This window comes from Oncorhynchus kisutch, linkage group LG2 (genome assembly GCF_002021735.2).
Source record: "Oncorhynchus kisutch isolate 150728-3 linkage group LG2, Okis_V2, whole genome shotgun sequence".
NCBI lineage: Eukaryota > Metazoa > Chordata > Actinopteri > Salmoniformes > Salmonidae > Oncorhynchus > Oncorhynchus kisutch.
The window spans coordinates 76,444,766-76,465,569 of record NC_034175.2 but is presented as its reverse complement, the minus strand read 5'-3'; the positions used below and the strand labels follow the sequence as shown (position 1 = coordinate 76,465,569).

The 20,804-nt window shown below is 47.8% G+C and overlaps 1 protein-coding gene across 1 annotated transcript in view; it reads right to left on the bottom strand.

Annotated features, from left to right (window-relative positions):
• The window catches only part of LOC109881272 (integrin alpha-V), a 69,030-nt gene that overhangs the window by 12,553 nt on the left and 35,673 nt on the right, over positions 1 to 20,804 (bottom strand). Inside the window, exons 19-27 of the mRNA XM_031801624.1 lie at positions 19,054 to 19,121; positions 18,686 to 18,833; positions 16,905 to 16,997; positions 16,600 to 16,679; positions 9,897 to 9,977; positions 5,883 to 5,988; positions 4,232 to 4,396; positions 1,205 to 1,336; positions 456 to 569 (exon numbers count right to left, since the gene is read on the bottom strand). Of these exons, the coding sequence (XP_031657484.1) occupies positions 456 to 569; positions 1,205 to 1,336; positions 4,232 to 4,396; positions 5,883 to 5,988; positions 9,897 to 9,977; positions 16,600 to 16,679; positions 16,905 to 16,997; positions 18,686 to 18,833; positions 19,054 to 19,121 (987 nt within the window). The remainder of the gene's footprint in view (positions 1 to 455; positions 570 to 1,204; positions 1,337 to 4,231; positions 4,397 to 5,882; positions 5,989 to 9,896; positions 9,978 to 16,599; positions 16,680 to 16,904; positions 16,998 to 18,685; positions 18,834 to 19,053; positions 19,122 to 20,804) is intronic.

Here is a 20,804-nt window from a genome sequence, read left to right as displayed (position 1 = left end):
CCAGGCCAGTACCGTATCTAACCGCGGACACCAGGCCAGTACCGTATCTAACCGCGGACACCAGGCCAGTACCGTATCTAACCGCGGACACCAGGCCAGTACCGTATCTAACCTAGGAAACCAGGCCAGTACCGTATCTAACCTAGGACACACCAGGCCAGTATCTAACCTAGGAAACCAGGCCAGTACCGTATCTAACCTAGGACACACCAGGCCAGTATCTAACCTAGGACACCAGGCCAGTACCGTATCTAACCTAGGACACCAGGCCAGTACCGTATCTAACCTAGGACACCAGGCCAGTACCGTATCTAACCGCGGACACCAGGCCAGTACCATATCTAACCGCGGACACCAGGCCAGTACCGTATCTAACCGCGGACACCAGGCCAGTACCGTATCTAACCTAGGACACCAGGCTAGTACCTCTAGAGCATAACAGACAGGAGTCTCACCTTGAGGAAGGTGGCCACCCCCAGCCTGGAGTGGATGTAGAGGATAGCACTCTGACCTCTCTCCACACGGCCCACCTGACACCGGATCTTCAGACACTGGACCTTGGAACAGTCCTGACAGAAGACACACACACATACAATCACTGATCTCCTCCATCTATGTAAACTCAGCAAAAAAAAGAAACGTCAACTGTGTTTATTTTCAGAAAACTTAACATGTGTAAATATTTGTATGAACATAAGATTCAACAACCGAGACAAACTGAACAAGTTCTACAGACATGTGACTAACAGAAATTGAATAATGTGGCACGTTCACGCAGATGAGCATCTTTCTTTTGGTGTTTTTTCAGAGTTAGTAGAAAGGCCTCTTTAGTGTCCTACGTTTTCATAACTGTGACCTTAATTGCCTACCGTCTGTAAGCTGTTCGTGTCTTAACGACCGTTCCACAGGTGCATGTTCATGAATTGTTTATGGTTCATTGGGCATGGGAACAAGGGCATGGGAAACAGTGTTTAAACGCTTTACAATAAGACCTGTGAATTTATTTGGATTTTTACAAATTATCTTTGAAAGACAGGGTCCTGAAAAAGGGCTGTTTCTTTTTTTTATTTTGCTGAGTTTAGTTGCTACTGTATGATTTGTTTAGAGTCAATTCAGGATGTAAACTGAAATTCCCCTTGCTTTCCAATGATACAAATTGGCCCCGACTCTGTTGTACAGTAGCCAGGAGGTGTAGAGACGGTACCAGAGTTTCCAGGTCTCCCTCCATCTCCTTCCTCTCCAGCTCTCTGCGGTGAACATGGTTCCTGTTCCTTCCCTCTGTCCTGTCTCCTCCTCCACTTGGAGAGGTGATGTTCTTCTCTCCAGATAGAGGGTTCTAGAAGAGAAGGAGAGAAACATCCTTTGAACTTGTATTCTTTACCACAGAGAGGATAACATCCTAATCATGTGTCCTTGCTACTGTATTGTGTACTCATATAGTTTTCACCACATTTACGTGTTGGATTGGCGTAAGCATGGGCTTGACTAGAGTTTCCTCTACCAGTAATTTCACGGGCTAGACTAGAGTTTCCTCTACCAGTAATTTCACGGGCTAGACTAGAGTTTCCTCTACCAGTTCCTTCATGGGCTAGACTAGAGTTTCCTTTACCAGTCCTTTCATGGGCTAGACTAGACAGTTTCCTCTACCAGTCCTTTCATGGGCTAGACTAGACAGTTTCCTCTACCAGTTCTTTCATGGGCTAGACTAGACAGTTTCCTTTACCAGTCCTTTCATGGGCTAGACTAGTTTCATCTACCAGTTCTTTCAAATCCATGAAGGTAACAATTTCAAGAAAGGACAGACGCAGGAAAAGTGTCTGGGCTGAATACGAGAGAAAGGTAGAGAGGATACGATGACGTACTGAGACATTGAGTGGGTCTGGGCTGAATACGAGAGAAAGGTAGAGAGGATACGATGACGTACTGAGACATTGAGTGGGTCTGGGCTGAATACGAGAGAAAGGTAGAGAGGATACGATGACGTACTGAGACATTGAGTGGGTCTGGGCTGAATACGAGAGAAAGGTAGAGAGGATACGATGACGTACTGAGACATTGAGTGGGTCTGGGCTGAATACAAGAGAAAGGTAGAGAGGATACGATGACGTACTGAGACATTGAGTGGGTCTGGGCTGAATACGATAGAAAGGTAGAGAGGATACGATGACGTACTGAGACATTGAGTGGGTCTGGGCTGAATACGAGAGAAAGGTAGAGAGGATACGATGACGTACTGAGACATTGAGTGGGTCTGGGCTGAATACAAGAGAAAGGTAAGAGAGGATACGATGACGTACTGAGACATTGAGTGGGTCTGGGCTGAATACAAGAGAAAGGTAAGAGAGGATACGATGACGTACTGAGACATTGAGTGGGTCTGGGCTGAATACAAGAGAAAGGTAGAGAGGATACGATGACGTACTGAGACATTGAGTGAGTCTGGGCTGAATACGAGAGAAAGGTAGAGAGGATACGATGACGTACTGAGACATTGAGTGGGTCTGGGCTGAATACAAGAGAAAGGTAAGAGAGGATACGATGACGTACTGAGACATTGAGTGGGTCTGGGCTGAATACAAGAGAAAGGTAAGAGAGGATACGATGACGTACTGAGACATTGAGTGGGTCTGGGCTGAATACGAGAGAAAGGTAGAGAGGATACGATGACGTACTGAGACATTGAGTGAGTCTGGGTTGAATACGAGAGAAAGGTAGAGAGGATACGATGACGTACTGAGACATTGAGTGAGTCTGGGCTGAATACGAGAGAAAGGTAAGAGAGGATACGATGACGTACTGAGACATTGAGTGGGTCTGGGCTGAATACAAGAGAAAGGTAAGAGAGGATACGATGACGTACTGAGACATTGAGTGGGTCTGGGCTGAATACGAGAGAAAGGTAGAGAGGATACGATGACGTACTGAGACATTGAGTGAGTCTGGGCTGAATACGAGAGAAAGGTAGAGAGGATACGATGATGTACTGAGACATTGAGTGAGTCTGGGCTGAATACGAGAGAAAGGTAGAGAGGATACGATGACGTACTGAGACATTGAGTGAGTCTGGGCTGAATACGAGAGAAAGGTAGAGAGGATACGATGACGTACTGAGACATTGAGTGAGTCTGGGCTGAATACAAGAGAAAGGTAAGAGAGGATACGATGACGTACTGAGACATTGAGTGAGTCTGGGCTGAATACAAGAGAAAGGTAAGAGAGGATACGATGACGTACTGAGACATTGAGTGAGTCTGGGCTGAATACGAGAGAAAGGTAAGAGAGGATACGATGACGTACTGAGACATTGAGTGAGTCTGGGCTGAATACAAGAGAAAGGTAAGAGAGGATACGATGACGTACTGAGACATTGAGTGAGTCTGGGCTGAATACGAGAGAAAGGTAAGAGAGGATACGATGACGTACTGAGACATTGAGTGAGTCTGGGCTGAATACTAGAGAAAGGTAAGAGAGGATACGATGACGTACTGAGACATTGAGTGAGTCTGGCTGAATACAAGAGAAAGGTAGAGAGGATACGATGACGTACTGAGACATTGAGTGAGTCTGGCTGAATACAAGAGAAAGGTAGAGAGGATACGATGACGTACTGAGACATTGAGTGAGTCTGGGCTGAATACGAGAGAAAGGTAAGAGAGGATACGATGACGTACTGAGACATTGAGTGGGTCTGGGCTGAATACAAGAGAAAGGTAGAGAGGATACGATGACGTACTGAGACATTGAGTGGGTCTGGGCTGAATACAAGAGAAAGGTAAGAGAGGATACGATGACGTACTGAGACATTGAGTGAGTCTGGGCTGAATACGAGAGAAAGGTAAGAGAGGATACGATGACGTACTGAGACATTGAGTGAGTCTGGGCTGAATACGAGAGAAAGGTAGAGAGGATACGATGACGTACTGAGACATTGAGTGAGTCTGGGCTGAATACGAGAGAAAGGTAAGAGGATACGATGACGTACTGAGACATTGAGTGGGTCTGGGCTGAATACGAGAGAAAGGTAGAGAGGATACGATGACGTACTGAGACATTGAGTGAGTCTGGGCTGAATACGAGAGAAAGGTAGAGAGGATACGATGACGTACTGAGACATTGAGTGAGTCTGGGCTGAATACGAGAGAAAGGTAGAGAGGATACGATGACGTACTGAGACATTGAGTGGGTCTGGGCTGAATACAAGAGAAAGGTAAGAGAGGATACGATGACGTACTGAGACATTGAGTGGGTTGATCTCCATGTCTGTACTGCAGTTCATGCCTCCGTCTCCATCCACCTCTAGTTTAGTGATGTAGAGCAGAGAGCCGTTGTTGAACCTGTAGGGCCACTCGATGTCCAGCATGGCCTTGCTGAAGGTACTGGGACCTCGGTTACGTAACTGGAACAGAAACAAGACCGTTTTTAGTAACAACATGTACCAGGTAAAACAAAATGTCTTCCCTGTTGAGCTAGTTTAGAGAAGTTTCCCTCAATCATTTATGGGCTGTATTGGAACACTTTGTATTTGTCAATTATTCAATCCACATACAGACAGGACATTCTATTACCACCCAGGTCTCCATAGAGACAGAACATTCTATTACCCCACACTGTATAGACAGGACATTCTATTACCACCCAGGTCTCCACATACACATAGGACATTCTATTACCCCACAGTTCTCCACATACAGATAGGACATTCTATTACCCCACAGTTCTCCATATAGACAGGGCATTCTATTACCCCACAGTTCTCCATATACAGATAGGACATTCTATTACCCCACAGTTCTCCATATAGACAGGGCATTCTATTACCCCACAGTTCTCCATATACAGATAGGACATTCTATTACCCCACAGTTCTCCATATAGACAGGGCATTCTATTACCCCACAGTTCTCCACATAGACAGAACATTCTATTACCCCACAGTTCTCCACATAGACAGGACATTCTATTACCCCACAGTTCTCCATACTGCATAGACGGATCATTCTATTACCCCACAGTTCTCCATACTGCATAGACGGATCATTCTATTACCCCACAGTTCTCCATAGAGACAGAACATTCTATTACCCCACAGTTCTCCATATAGACAGAACATTCTATTACCCCACAGTTCTCCTTACAGACAGAACATTCTATTACCCCACAGTTCTCCATATACAGATAGGACATTCTATTACCCCACAGTTCTCCATATAGACAGGACATTCTATTACCCCACAGTTCTCCATATACAGACAGAACATTCTATTACCCCACAGTTCTCCATACTGTATAGACAGAACATTCTATTACCCCACAGTTCTCCATATAGACAGGACATTCTATTACCCCACAGTTCTCCATACTGTATAGACAGAACATTCTATTACCCCACAGTTCTCCATATAGACAGAACATTCTATTACCCCACAGTTCTCCATACTGTATAGACGGATCATTCTATTACCCCACAGTTCTCCATAGAGACAGGACATTCTATTACCCCACAGTTCTCCATATAGACAGAACATTCTATTACCCCACAGTTCTCCATACTGTATAGACAGAACATTCTATTACCCCACAGTTCTCCATACAGTATAGACAGGACATTCTATTACCCCACAGTTCTCCATATAGACAGGACATTCTATTACTCCACTGTTCTCCATAGAGACAGAACATTCTATTACCCCACACTGTATAGACAGGACATTCTATTACCCCACAGTTCTCCATATAGACAGGACATTCTATTACCCCACAGTTCTCCATAGAGACAGAACATTCTATTACCCCACAGTTCTCCATAGAGACAGAACATTCTATTACCCCACAGTTCTCCATATAGACAGGACATGCTACGTCTATACAAGCAGAACACTGACCTCATAGACGTGCAGTATCTGTGGGCCGATGTCGTCTCCTACGACAGGGTTCTCTTTAGGCTGCCAGTTAGCAACAGGCAGGAAGACCTGGTCTGGGGCGGACACCCTACAGCAGAGGGAGAGGAGGTAGAAGAGAAGAGGGAGGGAGAGAGAAGAGGGAGGGAGAGGAGAGAGAAGAGGGAGGGAGAGGAGAACAAAGAGGGGGAGAAGAGAGAAGAGGGAGGGAGGGAGAAGAGAAAGAAGAGAAGAGGGAGGGAGAGGAGAACAAAGAGGGAGAGATGAGAGAAGAGGGAGGGAGGGAGAGGAGGTAGAAGAGAAGAGGGAGGGAGGGAGGGAGGGAGGGAGGGAGAGGAGAGGAGAGGAGAGAGAAGAGGAAGAGGAGAACGAAGAGAAGAGGGAGGGAGAGGAGAACGAAGAGAGGAGGGAGGGAGGGAGGGAGGGAGGGAGGGAGAAGAGAAGAGGGAGGGAGAGGAGGTAGAAGAGGAAGGAAGAGGAAGAGGAGAGAGAAGAGAAGAGGGAGGGAGAGAACGAAGAGAAGAGGGAGGGAGAGGAGAACGAAGAGGGAGAGGAGAGAGAAGAGAGGGAGGGAGAAGAGGAAGGGAGAGGAGAAGAGGGAGAAGAGAAAGAAGAGAAGAGGGAGGGAGAGGAGAACGAAGAGGGGGAGAAGAGAGAAGAGGGAGGGAGGGAGAAGAGAAAGAAGAGAAGAGGGAGGGAGAGGAGAACAAAGAGGGAGAGAAGAGAGAAGAGGGAGGGAGGGAGAGGACGTAGAAGAGAAGAGGGAGGGAGGGAGGGAGAGGAGAGAGAAGAGGAAGAGGAGGACGAAGAGAAGAGGGAGGGAGGGAGGGAGGGAGGGCGAGGAGGTAGAAGAGGGAGGGAGAGGAGAGAGAAGAGGAAGGGAGAGAGAAGAGGAAGAGGAGAGAGAAGAGGGAGGGAGAGGAGAACGAAGAGAAGAGGGAGGGAGAGGAGAACGAAGAGGGAGAGGAGAGAGGGAGAGAGAAGAGGAGAGGAGAAGAGGGAGAAGAGAAAGAAGAGAAGAGGGAGGGAGAGGAGAACGAAGAGAGAGAGAAGAGAGGGAGGGAGAGGAGAGAGAAGAGGGAGAAGAGAAAGAAGAGAAGAGATCTACTGAGATGGTAGAGGTAACACATGTGTACTGTCTCTACTGAGATGGTAGAGGTAACACATGGGTACTGTCTCTACTGAGATGGTAGAGGTAACACATGGGTACTGTCTCTACTGAGATGGTAGAGGTAACACATGGGTACTGTCTCTACTGAGATGGTAGAGGTAACACATGGGTACTGTCTCTACTGAGATGGTAACACATGGGGACTGTCTCTACTGAGATGGTAACACATGGGTACTGTCTCTACTGAGATGGTAACACATGGGGACTGTCTCTACTGAGATGGTAACACATGGGTACTGTCTCTACTGAGATGGTAGAGGTAACACATGGGGACTGTCTCTACTGAGATGGTAGAGGTAACACATGGGTACTGTCTCTACTGAGATGGTAACACATGGGTACTGTCTCTACTGAGATGGTAACACATGGGTACTGTCTCTACTGAGATGGTAACACATGGGTACTGTCTCTACTGAGATGGTAGAGGTAACACATGGGTACTGTCTCTACTGAGATGGTAGAGGTAACACATGGGTACTGTCTCTACTGAGATGGTAGAGGTAACACATGGGTACTGTCTCTACTGAGATGGAAGAGGTAACACATGGGTACTGTCTCTACTGAGATGGTAACACATGGGTACTGTCTCTACTGAGATGGTAACACATGGGTACTGTCTCTACTGAGATGGTAACACATGGGTACCGTCTCTACTGAGATGGTAACACATGGGTACCGTCTCTACTGAGATGGTAACACATGGGTACCGTCTCTACTGAGATGGTAACACATGGGTACCGTCTCTACTGAGATGGTAACACATGGGTACCGTCTCTACTGAGATGGTAACACATGGGTACCGTCTCTACTGAGATGGTAACACATGGGTACCGTCTCTACTGAGATGGTAACACATGGGTACCGTCTCTACTGAGATGGTAACACATGGGTACCGTCTCTACTGAGATGGTAACACATGGGTACCGTCTCTACTGAGATGGTAACACATGGGTACCGTCTCTACTGAGATGGTAACACATGGGTACCGTCTACTGAGATGGTAACACATGGGTACCGTCTCTACTGAGATGGTAACACATGGGTACCGTCTCTACTGAGATGGTAACACATGGGTACCGTCTCTACTGAGATGGTAACACATGGGTACCGTCTCTACTGAGATGGTAACACATGGGTACCGTCTCTACTGAGATGGTAACACATGGGTACCGTCTCTACTGAGATGGTAACACATGGGTACTGTCTCTACTGAGATGGTAGAGGTAACACATGGGTACTGTCTCTACTGAGATGGTAACACATGGGTACTGTCTCTACTGAGATGGTAGAGGTAACACATGGGTACTGTCTCTACTGAGATGGTAGAGGTACCACATGGGTACTGTCTCTACTGAGATGGTAGAGGTACCACATGGGTACTGTCTCTACTGAGATGATAACACATGGGTACTGTCTCTACTGAGATGATAACACATGGGGACTTTCTCTACTGAGATGGTAGAGGTAACACATGGGTACTGTCTCTACTGAGATGGTAACACATGGGTACTGTCTCTACTGAGATGGTAACACATGGGTACTGTCTCTACTGAGATGGTAGAGGTAACACATGGGTACTGTCTCTACTGAGATGGTAGAGGTAACACATGGGTACTGTCTCTACTGAGATGGTAGAGGTAACACATGGGTACTGTCTCTACTGAGATGGTAGAGGTAACACATGGGTACCGTCTCTACTGAGATGGTAACACATGGGTACTGTCTCTACTGAGATGGTAGAGGTAACACATGGGTACTGTCTCTACTGAGATGGTAACACATGGGTACTGTCTCTACTGAGATGGTAGAGGTACCACATGGGTACTGTCTCTACTGAGATGGTAACACATGGGTACTGTCTCTACTGAGATGGTAGAGGTACCACATGGGTACTGTCTCTAATGAGATGGTAACACATGGGTACTGTCTCTACTGAGATGGTAGAGGTAACACATGGGTACTGTCTCTACTGAGATGGTAACACATGGGTACTGTCTCTACTGAGATGGTAACACATGGGTACTGTCTCTACTGAGATGGTAGAGGTAACACACTGTCTCTACTTCTGTCACGGCTTACTATTTATGCCTCGTTCATTCCCCAGTCTGTCTGTTTACAGAAGCAAACCAGGCTAAACTCTCCTGTGATACATCACCGGGGCCAAGCTTCCTGCCATCCAGGTCCTCTATACCAGGCGGTGTCAGAGGAAGACCCTCAAAATTGACTCCAGCCACCCTAGTCGCAGACTGTTCTCTCTGCTACCGTACGGCAAGCGGTACCGGAGCGCCAAGTCTAGGTCCAAGAGGCTTCTAAACAGCTTCTACCCCCCAAGCCTTAAGGTTCCTATACATTTAATCAATTGGCCACACAGACTATTTGCATTGCCCCCCACCTCTCTTCTACGCTGCTGCTACTCTGTTGTTATCTATGCATTATCACTTTAATAACTCTACCTGCATGTACATATTACCTCAATTAACCGGTGCCCCCCGCACATTGACTCTGTACAGGTACCCCCCCCCCTTGTATATCAGCGCATGTGACCAAAAAAATTTGATTTGACAAACACTTATTTTCCCGAGGCAGAACACAAAAACAGGTGAACGTCCCTCCTAGGGTTTTGAGCCTAATTAACCAATTAACTTAACTAATTAACTGCAGTCTGCATTGCTGTCATATTATGGTACACAATCACACGAGCATCTGAATTCATATCATCAGAATATTTGTATATTTTTATATATTTTTTTTAAAATGACACTTTATGATGTTCAGTAAATAAGGTAATGGTTTTATTATGGTATTGAAATGAGTGAGAAGACACATACCCTCTGATATCCACCTTGGCAAGGACAGCCAGCTTTGTGATGCTGAGGACCCGACTGCTGGTGTTGTTGAACTGGTTGGAACTGAAAAGACAATATTATATTCTTCTATTATAAAAAGACCACTGTGCACAGTACAGGTTGATGCTATAACACACACGTCCACAAGGTGGTGCCATTGCATATATGTTGTAACTCGCATCCAGAATTTTAAACTGGTGCCAGTCTCAACAACAAAAAAACTCCAGACAATTCCACCACGAGACTCGTGAGTTTTTAGCTAAACTATTTCTGAACAATTCAACAATGCCTTTGGTCAGCAGAATGCGTGTGTAAAGACAGCCCCGTGTGAGCTAAGGGACTGACAGAGTAAACAGGAGGCTAGGAGACCAAATGGTTTTCACAACAACAGGATACATATACTCTGTAATTAAAATGCCACTCTGAATACAAGCAGGGAGAACACAAATACACATCTTAGGTTATGTCCCAAGTGGCAGCCTACTTTATATAGTGCATCTCACTCACTCACCTCACCTCACCTCACCTCACCTCAACTCAACTCACTCACTCACTCACCTCACCTCACCTCACCTCACCTCACCTCACTCACCTCACCTCACCTCACTCACTCACTCACCTCACCTCACTCACCTCACCTCACTCACCTCACCTCACCTCACCTCAACTCACTCACTCACTCACTCACTCACTCACCTCACCTCACCTCACCTCACCTCACCTCACCTCACTCACCTCACCTCACCTCACCTCACCTCACTCACTCACCTCACCTCACCTCACTCACTCACCTCACCTCACTCACCTCACCTCACCTCACTCACTCACCTCACTCACCTCACCTCATCTCACCTCACCTCATCTCACCTCACCTCACCTCACCTCACTCACCTCACCTCACCTCACTCACTCACCTCACTCACCTCACCTCATCTCACCTCACCTCATCTCACCTCACCTCACCTCACCTCACTCACCTCACCTCACCTCACTCACTCACCTCACTCACCTCACCTCATCTCACCTCACCTCACCTCACCTCACCTCACCTCACTCACTCGCCAAAGCAAGTGAAGTAGATAATATACAAAAGTGAAATAAACAGTAAACATTACAGAAGTTCCAAAAGATTAAATACATTTTCAAATGTCATATATATATATATACATACAGTGTTGTAATGATGTGCAAATGGTTGAGGTACAAAAGGGAAAATAAATAAGCATAAATATGGGTTGTATTTACAATGGTGTTTGTTCTTCACTGGTTGCCCTTTTCTCGTGGCAACAGGTCATAAATCTTGCAGCTGTGACGGCACACTGTGGTATTTCACCCAGTAGATAAAAATCGGATTTGTTTTCAAATTCTTTGTGGATCTGTGTAATCTGAGGGAAATATGTCTCTCTAATATGGTCATACATTTGGCAGGAACTCAGGAAGTGCAGCTCAGTTTCCACCTCATTTTGTGGGCAGTGAGCACATAGCCTGTCTTCTCTTGAGAGCTATGTCTGCCTACGGCGGCCTTTCTCAATAGCAAGGCTATGCTCACTGAGTCTGTACATAGTCAAAGCTTTCCTTAATTTTGGGTCAGTCAAGAGTGGTCAGGTATTCTGCCGCTGTGTACTCTCTGTGTAGGGCCGAATAGCATTCTAGTTTGCTGTTCTGTTTGTTAATTCTTTCCAATGTGCCAATTAATTATCTTTTTGTTTTCTCGTGATTTGGTTGGGTCTAATCATGTTGCTGTCCTGGGGCTCTGTGGGGTGTGTTTGTGTTTGTGAACAGAGCCCCAGGACCAGCTTGCTTAGGGGACTCTTCTCCAGGTTCATCTCTCTGTAGGTGATGGCTTTGTTATGGAAGGTTTGGGAAATCGCTTCCTTTTAGGTGGTTGTAGAATTTAACATCTCTTTTCTGGATTTTGATCAAAAAAATAATCTATTTTTATCAGAAAGCAGCATCAAGCTCATCACCGGGCTCTTTCAACACCCTGTGAAGTTCATCATAACGGATGTCATCTGTAGCCTGATAAACGGCATGGTTTCCCCAGACATAGTGGGAGGACCAACACAACATGTCATCACATGACTCACAGTTGACTTTGATATTATGATGGTTATTACATTAATATTAGCGCATAAAGGCATTTCCACCACCATTTCTCGTATAATATATTTTACACAAAAAAATCTTGTAGAACGGATTTTGTTTCGTTGACGTTTGGAAAGTTTACAGAAAATGTTTGTTTCCATCAGGCCTGTCATTTTTTTTTTTTCATCCAATATTACTGTAAACTTTACTATGGCCATGTTCTGTTATAATCTCCACCCGGCACAGCCAGAAGAGGACTGGCCACCCCACATAGCCTGGTTCCTCTCTAGGTTTCTAATCTCCACCCGGCACAGCCAGAAGAGGACTGGCCCACCCCTCATAGCCTGGTTCCTCTCTAGGTTTCTAATCTCCACCCGGCACGGCACAGCCAGAAGAGGACTGGCCACCCCACATAGCCTGGTTCCTCTCTAGGTTTCTAATCTCCACCCAGCACAGCCAGAAGAGGACTGGCCACCCCACATAGCCTGGTTCCTCTCTAGGTTTCTAATCTCCACCCAGCACAGCCAGAAGAGGACTGGCCCACCCCTCATAGCCTGGTTCCTCTCTAGGTTTCTAATCTCCACCCGGCACAGCCAGAAGAGGACTGGCCACCCCACATAGCCTGGTTCCTCTCTAGGTTTCTAATCTCCACCCGGCACAGCCAGAAGAGGACTGGCCCACCCCTCATAGCCTGGTTCCTCTCTAGGTTTCTAATCTCCACCCGGCACAGCCAGAAGAGGACTGGCCACCCCACATAGCCTGGTTCCTCTCTAGGTTTCTAATCTCCACCCAGCACAGCCAGAAGAGGACTGGCCCACCCCTCATAGCCTGGTTCCTCTCTAGGTTTCTAATCTCCACCCGGCACAGCCAGAAGAGGACTGGCCCACCCCACATAGCCTGGTTCCTCTCTAGGTTTCTAATCTCCACCCGGCACAGCCAGAAGAGGACTGGCCCACCCCTCATAGCCTGGTTCCTCTCTAGGTTTCTAATCTCTACCCGGCACAGCCAGAAGAGGACTGGCCCACCCCACATAGCCTGGTTCCTCTCTAGGTTTCTAATCTCCACCCGGCACAGCCAGAAGAGGACTGGCCCACCCCTCATAGCCTGGTTCCTCTCTAGGTTTCTAATCTCCACCCGGCACAGCCAGAAGAGGACTGGCCCACCCCTCATAGCCTGGTTCCTCTCTAGGTTTCTAATCTCCACCCGGCACAGCCAGAAGAGGACTGGCCACCCCACATAGCCTGGTTCCTCTCTAGGTTTCTAATCTCCACCCGGCACAGCCAGAAGAGGACTGGCCCACCCCACATAGCCTGGTTCCTCTCTAGGTTTCTAATCTCCACCCGGCACAGACAGAAGGGGACTGGCCCACCCCTCATAGCCTGGTTCCTCTCTAGGTTTCTAATCTCCACCCGGCACAGCCAGAAGAGGACTAGCCCACCCCACATAGCCTGGTTCCTCTCTAGGTTTCTAATCTCCACCCGGCACAGCCAGAAGAGGACTGGCCCACCCCACATAGCCTGGTTCCTCTCTAGGTTTCTAATCTCCACCCGGCACAGCCAGAAGAGGACTGGCCCACCCCTCATAGCCTGGTACCTCTCTAGGTTTCTAATCTCCACCTGGCACAGCCAGAAGAGGACTGGCCCACCCCTCATAGCCTGGTTCCTCTCTAGGTTTCTAATCTCCACCCGGCACAGCCAGACGAGGACTGGCCACCCCTCATAGCCTGGTTCCTCTCTAACCGGCACAGCCAGAAGAGGACTGGCCACCCCACATAGCCTGGTTTCTAATCTCCACCCGGCACAGCCAGATGAGGACTGGCCACCCCACATAGCCTGGTTCCTCTCTAGGTTTCTAATCTCCACCCGGCACAGCCAGAAGAGGACTGGCCCACCCCACATAGCCTGGTTCCTCTCTAGGTTTCTAATCTCCACCCGGCACAGCCAGAAGAGGACTGGCCCACCCCACATAGCCTGGTTCCTCTCTATCTGGCACAGCCAGAAGAGGACTGGCCACCCCTCATAGCCTGGTACTTCTCTAGGTTTCTAATCTCCACCCGGCACAGCCAGAAGAGGACTGGCCACCCCACATAGCCTGGTTCCTCTCTAGGTTTCTAATCTCTACCCGGCAGAGCCAGAAGAGGACTGGCCCACCCCACATAGCCTGGTGCCTCTCTAGGTTTCTAATCTCCACCCGGCACGGCCAGACGAGGACTGGCCACCCCTCATAGCCTGGTTCCTCTCTAACCGGCACAGCCAGAAGAGGACTGGCCACCCCTCATAGCCTGGTTCCTCTCTAACCGGCACAGCCAGAAGAGGACTGGCCACCCCACATAGCCTGGCCACCCCACATAGCCTGGTTTCTAATCTCCACCCGGCACAGCCAGATGAGGACTGGCCACCCCACATAGCCTGGTTCCTCTCTAGGTTTCTAATCTCCACCCGGCACAGCCAGAAGAGGACTGGCCCACCCCACATAGCCTGGTTCCTCTCTAGGTTTCTAATCTCCACCCGGCACAGCCAGAAGAGGACTGGCCCACCCCTCATAGCCTGGTACCTCTCTAGGTTTCTAATCTCCACCCGGCACAGCCAGAAGAGGACTGGCCCACCCCTCATAGCCTGGTTCCTCTCTAGGTTTCTAATCTCCACCCGGCACAGCCAGAAGAGGGCTGGCCCACCCCACATAGCCTGGTTCCTCTCTATCTGGCACAGCCAGAAGAGGACTGGCCACCCCTCATAGCCTGGTACTTCTCTAGGTTTCTAATCTCCACCCGGCACAGCCAGAAGAGGACTGGCCACCCCACATAGCCTGGTTCCTCTCTAGGTTTCTAATCTCCACCCGGCACAGCCAGAAGAGGACTGGCCACCCCACATAGCCTGGTTCCTCTCTAACCGGCACAGCCAGAAGAGGACTGGCCACCCCTCATAGCCTGGTTCCTCTCTAGGTTTCTAATCTCCACCCGGCACAGCCAGAAGAGGACTGGCCCACCCCTCATAGCCTGGTTCCTCTCTAGGTTTCTAATCTCCACCCGGCACAGCCAGAAGAGGACTGGCCCACCCCTCATAGCCTGGTTCCTCTCTAGGTTTCTAATCTCCACCCGGCACAGCCAGAAGAGGACTGGCCCACCCCACATAGCCTGGTTCCTCTCTAGGTTTCTAATCTCCACCCGGCACAGACAGAAGGGGACTGGCCCACCCCTCATAGCCTGGTTCCTCTCTAGGTTTCTAATCTCCACCCGGCACAGCCAGAAGAGGACTAGCCCACCCCACATAGCCTGGTTCCTCTCTAGGTTTCTAATCTCCACCCGGCACAGCCAGAAGAGGACTGGCCCACCCCACATAGCCTGGTTCCTCTCTAGGTTTCTAATCTCCACCCGGCACAGCCAGAAGAGGACTGGCCCACCCCTCATAGCCTGGTACCTCTCTAGGTTTCTAATCTCCACCCGGCACAGCCAGAAGAGGACTGGCCACCCCACATAGCCTGGTGCCTTCTAGGTTTCTAATCTCCACCCGGCACAGCCAGACGAGGACTGGCCACCCCTCATAGCCTGGTTCCTCTCTAACCGGCACAGCCAGAAGAGGACTGGCCACCCCTCATAGCCTGGTTCCTCTCTAACCGGCACAGCCAGAAGAGGACTGGCCACCCCACATAGCCTGGTTTCTAATCTCCACCCGGCACAGCCAGATGAGGACTGGCCACCCCACATAGCCTGGTTCCTCTCCAGGTTTCTAATCTCCACCCGGCACAGCCAGAAGAGGACTGGCCCACCCCACATAGCCTGGTTCCTCTCTAGGTTTCTAATCTCCACCCGGCACAGCCAGAAGAGGACTGGCCCACCCCACATAGCCTGGTTCCTCTCTATCTGGCACAGCCAGAAGAGGACTGGCCACCCCTCATAGCCTGGTACCTCTCTAGGTTTCTAATCTCCACCCGGCACAGCCAGAAGAGGACTGGCCACCCCACATAGCCTGGTTCCTCTCTAGGTTTCTAAACTCCACCCGGCACAGCCAGAAGAGGACTGGCCCACCCCACATAGCCTGGTTCCTCTCTATCTGGCACAGCCAGAAGAGGACTGGCCACCCCTCATAGCCTGGTACTTCTCTAGGTTTCTAATCTCCACCCGGCACAGCCAGAAGAGGACTGGCCACCCCACATAGCCTGGTTCCTCTCTAGGTTTCTAATCTCCACCGGCACAGCCAGAAGAGGACTGGCCACCCCACATAGCCTGGTTCCTCTCTAACCGGCACAGCCAGAAGAGGACTGGCCACCCCTCATAGCCTGGTTCCTCTCTAGGTTTCTTCCTAGGTTTTGGCCTTTCTAGGGAGTTTTTCCTAGCCACCGTGCTTCTACACCTGCATTGCTTGCTGTTTGGGGTTTTAGGCTGGGTTTCTGTACAGCACTTTGAGATATCAGCTGATGTAAGAAGGGCTATATAAATAAATTTGATTGAAATAACAACAGGAAAACTGCTGATGCATAACAACGTTTACAAAATTGCCACTTTCATATTGTACTATTCTAACTCTTAGCAGTAAGTTGAGACCCTGATTGTAGTTCCTAAAAAAAGAAAGAGTTTCTGATATGTGGCTACGACCCTGATTACCTCTTCATCTGCAGGTCAAACTCCACAGACGTGTCCTGCTCTGAGAGCTGGTGGACGCTGAAACGTAGTCCGGCCAGCACCTGAACACACACCACGACATCAGGATCACTGTGAGTCACTCTGATCAGAGGCACATTTATTCACAAAGTACTCTCACATGTACCTGTAACCCGGTGTGACCCGGTGCCATCTAGGTGTCTGTCAACACCCCGACATAGAAATAGAATACCTAGAACAGGAATCCCCCCCCCCCCCCTCATTCAGGTCAACAGAACTGTCACCATGTGTATGCACCATCCACTCACTTTAGTTCCTCCTTTCATGGGGTTCCCCAGGTCACACACCACCACCCTGGTCTGATTCTCTATCTTGTAGGCGCAGGACAATCTAGACAGAGTCTGGAAAAGGGGACAAATAAATATCTATTTTTCTTTTACTGCTGTTCCCGTCCATCATAACATCACGGCTGTATTGTCATTGGACAAACATGTCTCATTAGTATTTGAGTTTATACCTCACTGTTGGGTACAACCTACCCATACCATCACTACCACAGTTTATACCTCACTGTTGGGTACAACCTACCCATACCATCACTACCACAGTTTATACCTCACTGTTGGGTACAACCTACCCATACCATCACTACCACAGTTTATACCTCACTGTTGGGTTCAACCTACCCATACCATCACTACCACAGTTTATCCCTCACTGTTGGGTACAACCTACCCATACCATCACTACCACAGTTTATCCCTCACTGTTGGGTACAACCTACCCATACCATCACTACCACAGTTTATACCTCACTGTTGGGTACAACCTACCCATACCATCACTACCACAGTTTATACCTCACTGTTGGGTACAACCTACCCATACCATCACTACCACAGTTTATACCTCACTGTTGGGTACAACCTACCCATACCATCACTACCACAGTTTATACCTCACTGTTGGGTACAACCTACCCATACCATCACTACCACAGTTTATACCTCACTGTTGGGTACAACCTACCCATACCATCACTACCACAGTTTATACCTCACTGTTGGGTACAACCTACCCATACCATCACTACCACAGTTTATACCTCACTGTTGGGTACAACCTACCCATACCATCACTACCACAGTTTATACCTCACTGTTGGGTACAACCTACCCATACCATCACTACCACAGTTTATACCTCACTGTTGGGTACAACCTACCCATACCATCACTACCACAGTTTATACCTCACTGTTGGGTACAACCTACCCATACCATCACTACCACAGTTTATACCTCACTGTTGGGTACAACCTACCCATACCATCACAGTTCATAAGGGGAGTTTATACCTCACTGTTGGTTACAACCTACCCATACCATCACTACCACAGTTTATACCTCACTGTTGGGTACAACCTACCCATACCATCACTACCACAGTTTATACCTCACTGTTGGGTACAACCTACCCATACCATCACTACCACAGTTTATACCTCACTGTTGGGTACAACCTACCCATACCATCACTACCACAGTTTATACCTCACTGTTGGGTACAACCTACCCATACCATCACAGTTCATTAGGAGTTTATACCTCACTGTTGGGTACAACCTACCCATACCATCACAGTTCATTAGGAGTTTATACCTCACTGTTGGGTACAACCTACCCATACCATCACAGTTCATTAGGAGTTTATACCTCACTGTTGGGTACAACCTACCCATACCATCACAGTTCATTAGAGGAGTTTATACCTCACTGTTGGGTACAACCTACCCATACCATCACTACCACAGTTTATACCTCACTGTTGGGTACAACCTACCCATACCATCACAGTTCATTAGGAGTTTATACCTCACTGTTGGGTACAACCTACCCATACCATCACAGTTCATTAGAGGAGTTTATACCTCACTGTTGCGTACAACCTACCCATACCATCACAGTTCATTAGAGGAGTTTATACCTCACTGTTGCGTACAACCTACCCATACCATCACTACCACAGTTTATACCTCACTGTTGCGTACAACCTACCCATACCATCACAGTTCATTAGGAGTTTATACCTCACTGTTGCGTACGACCCCGGTGAAGTCAGCCTGGGGAGGAATGAAGACATGTAGCTCTGCCTCGTACGCCCCTTCTCCTCGGTTCTCCGCGGTCACCTCCAGGGTCAAGGGGTTATCGTCTCCTATGTAGATCTCCTTCTGGTCACTTGTGGTAAAAAATAAAAATAAAAATAAAAAAGACAATTCATGGAAAAAAGATCTAGACTCAGTTTGAACAACGTCACTGTGGGAAACAAATGTCACTGTTTCCAGAACCACACTGTTCTGGCGATGATACGTTCCCTGTAACTAGGCCAGCACAGCTGGGCTTGGCTAGCTATGTTAGTCCTCATAGCCTTATGTACTGAAGAAGGATGACCACTCACCTCACTACAGACAGCTTGAGGTCTGGCTTGCAGATGTTGTCATCTCCACAGTCCAGTAGGATATGGGCCTGAAAAATATTATCCCAAGTAGACAGTTTGTTTACCCAAAAAAAACTTCACCCATCCCTCACCACTCAACCAGAGGAGGCTCCAACAGAGGAGGAAGGGGAGGACCATCCTCCTCAGTAGATTTCATAAAAAAATTGTGAAACATTTAAAAAAGTTATATCCTTTTAAGATAAAACTATACTAAATATATTCACGTCACCAAATAACTGATTTGAAGCACACCGTTTTGTATTGAAGGTCTACAGTAGCCTCAACAGTACTCTGTTAGGTAGCACCATGGTATAGCCGGAGGACAGCTAGCTTCCATTCTCCTCTGGATACATTGACTTCAATACAAAACCTAGAAGGCTTGTGGTTCACACCCCCTTCCATAGACTTACACAGTAATTATGACAACTTCCGGAGGACGTCCTCCAACCTTGTAGCATGAACTGACATGTTGTCCACCCAATCATAGGATCAGAGAATGAATCTAGTACTGAAAGCATAAGCTACAGCTAGCACTGCAGTGCATAAAATGTGGTGAGTAGTTGACTCAAAGTGAGAGAAAGACAATAGTTGAAGTTAAACAATTCAGCAGAAGATTCAGCAGAAAGAGAGAGCTATATTTCATTGTATATATTTTTCTTCTTAGTTTACCTTTCACTTCCTTAGCTAATGCAGCTAATTTAGCCTACTCAACAACCTGACTCAAACATAGAGGAGGCTATTGATGCTAGCTAGCTAGCTGGCTAAGGCTATCCAAAACAGGAAATCTTCTAAGGTAAGCTTTTGGTTTTATTAATTTACCAGGCGATGTAACTGCTAAACTGCTTGCTGTACACTGTACTGAGTAATTGTACACACAGATTGGATTGTGGGTTTTACTAACACGTCAGTTCTAGCTTGTTGACTATAACGTAGGTTGTGTAGAGGTTAGCGGTTATGGTATGAAGGTTTGGCTTTGGTGGGGTGTTTGCGCCTGGTCACAGACAGCTGTTGTGTTGTACACTAAAGTCCACAAGCGAAGGGAAAAGGTGAGAGGAGGAGAGAGAGCGTAGATGCGAGAAGGAATTCGACAACGAACAAAGTGACGACGCTGTATGTGGCTGCTGTGAAAGCGAACTGTGCGTGCGGATGATCAGGGGTGTATTCTATCCCGACGATTCTGTTGCGAAATGTTTCTTTAAAAAACGCAAGCAAACGGAACAGAAGGGGAGAGGGACCTTGCTAAATTTGTCCAATAGGAACTCTTGTTTTAGTTGCAAAATGGAAAGTTTTGCAACTGTTTGGACTAATGCTTAAATCATCTAGATGCAGGCAAAAGGGTGCGAGGCGGTATTGAATGTGTAACTGTTTGTCACCTTGAGGACTCCAGTTTGCCTCTCGACATTGTGCACCCGAGTTATAAACTTTCATTCGTAGGCTGGTTTGTAGAAAGCTCATGATGGGTACAGGGAACATTCCACTATCATGTAGTAACCTAAACCTGTCACTGTTACATTGAGCTGGGTGAATATGAATGACAGTATCCTAAACCTGTCACTGTTACATTGATCTGGGTGAATATGAATGACAGTAACCTAAACCTGTCACTGTTACATTGAGCTGGGTGAATATGAATGACAGTAACCTAAACCTGTCACTGTTACATTGATCTGGGTGAATATGAATGACAGTAACCTAAACCTGTCACTGTTACA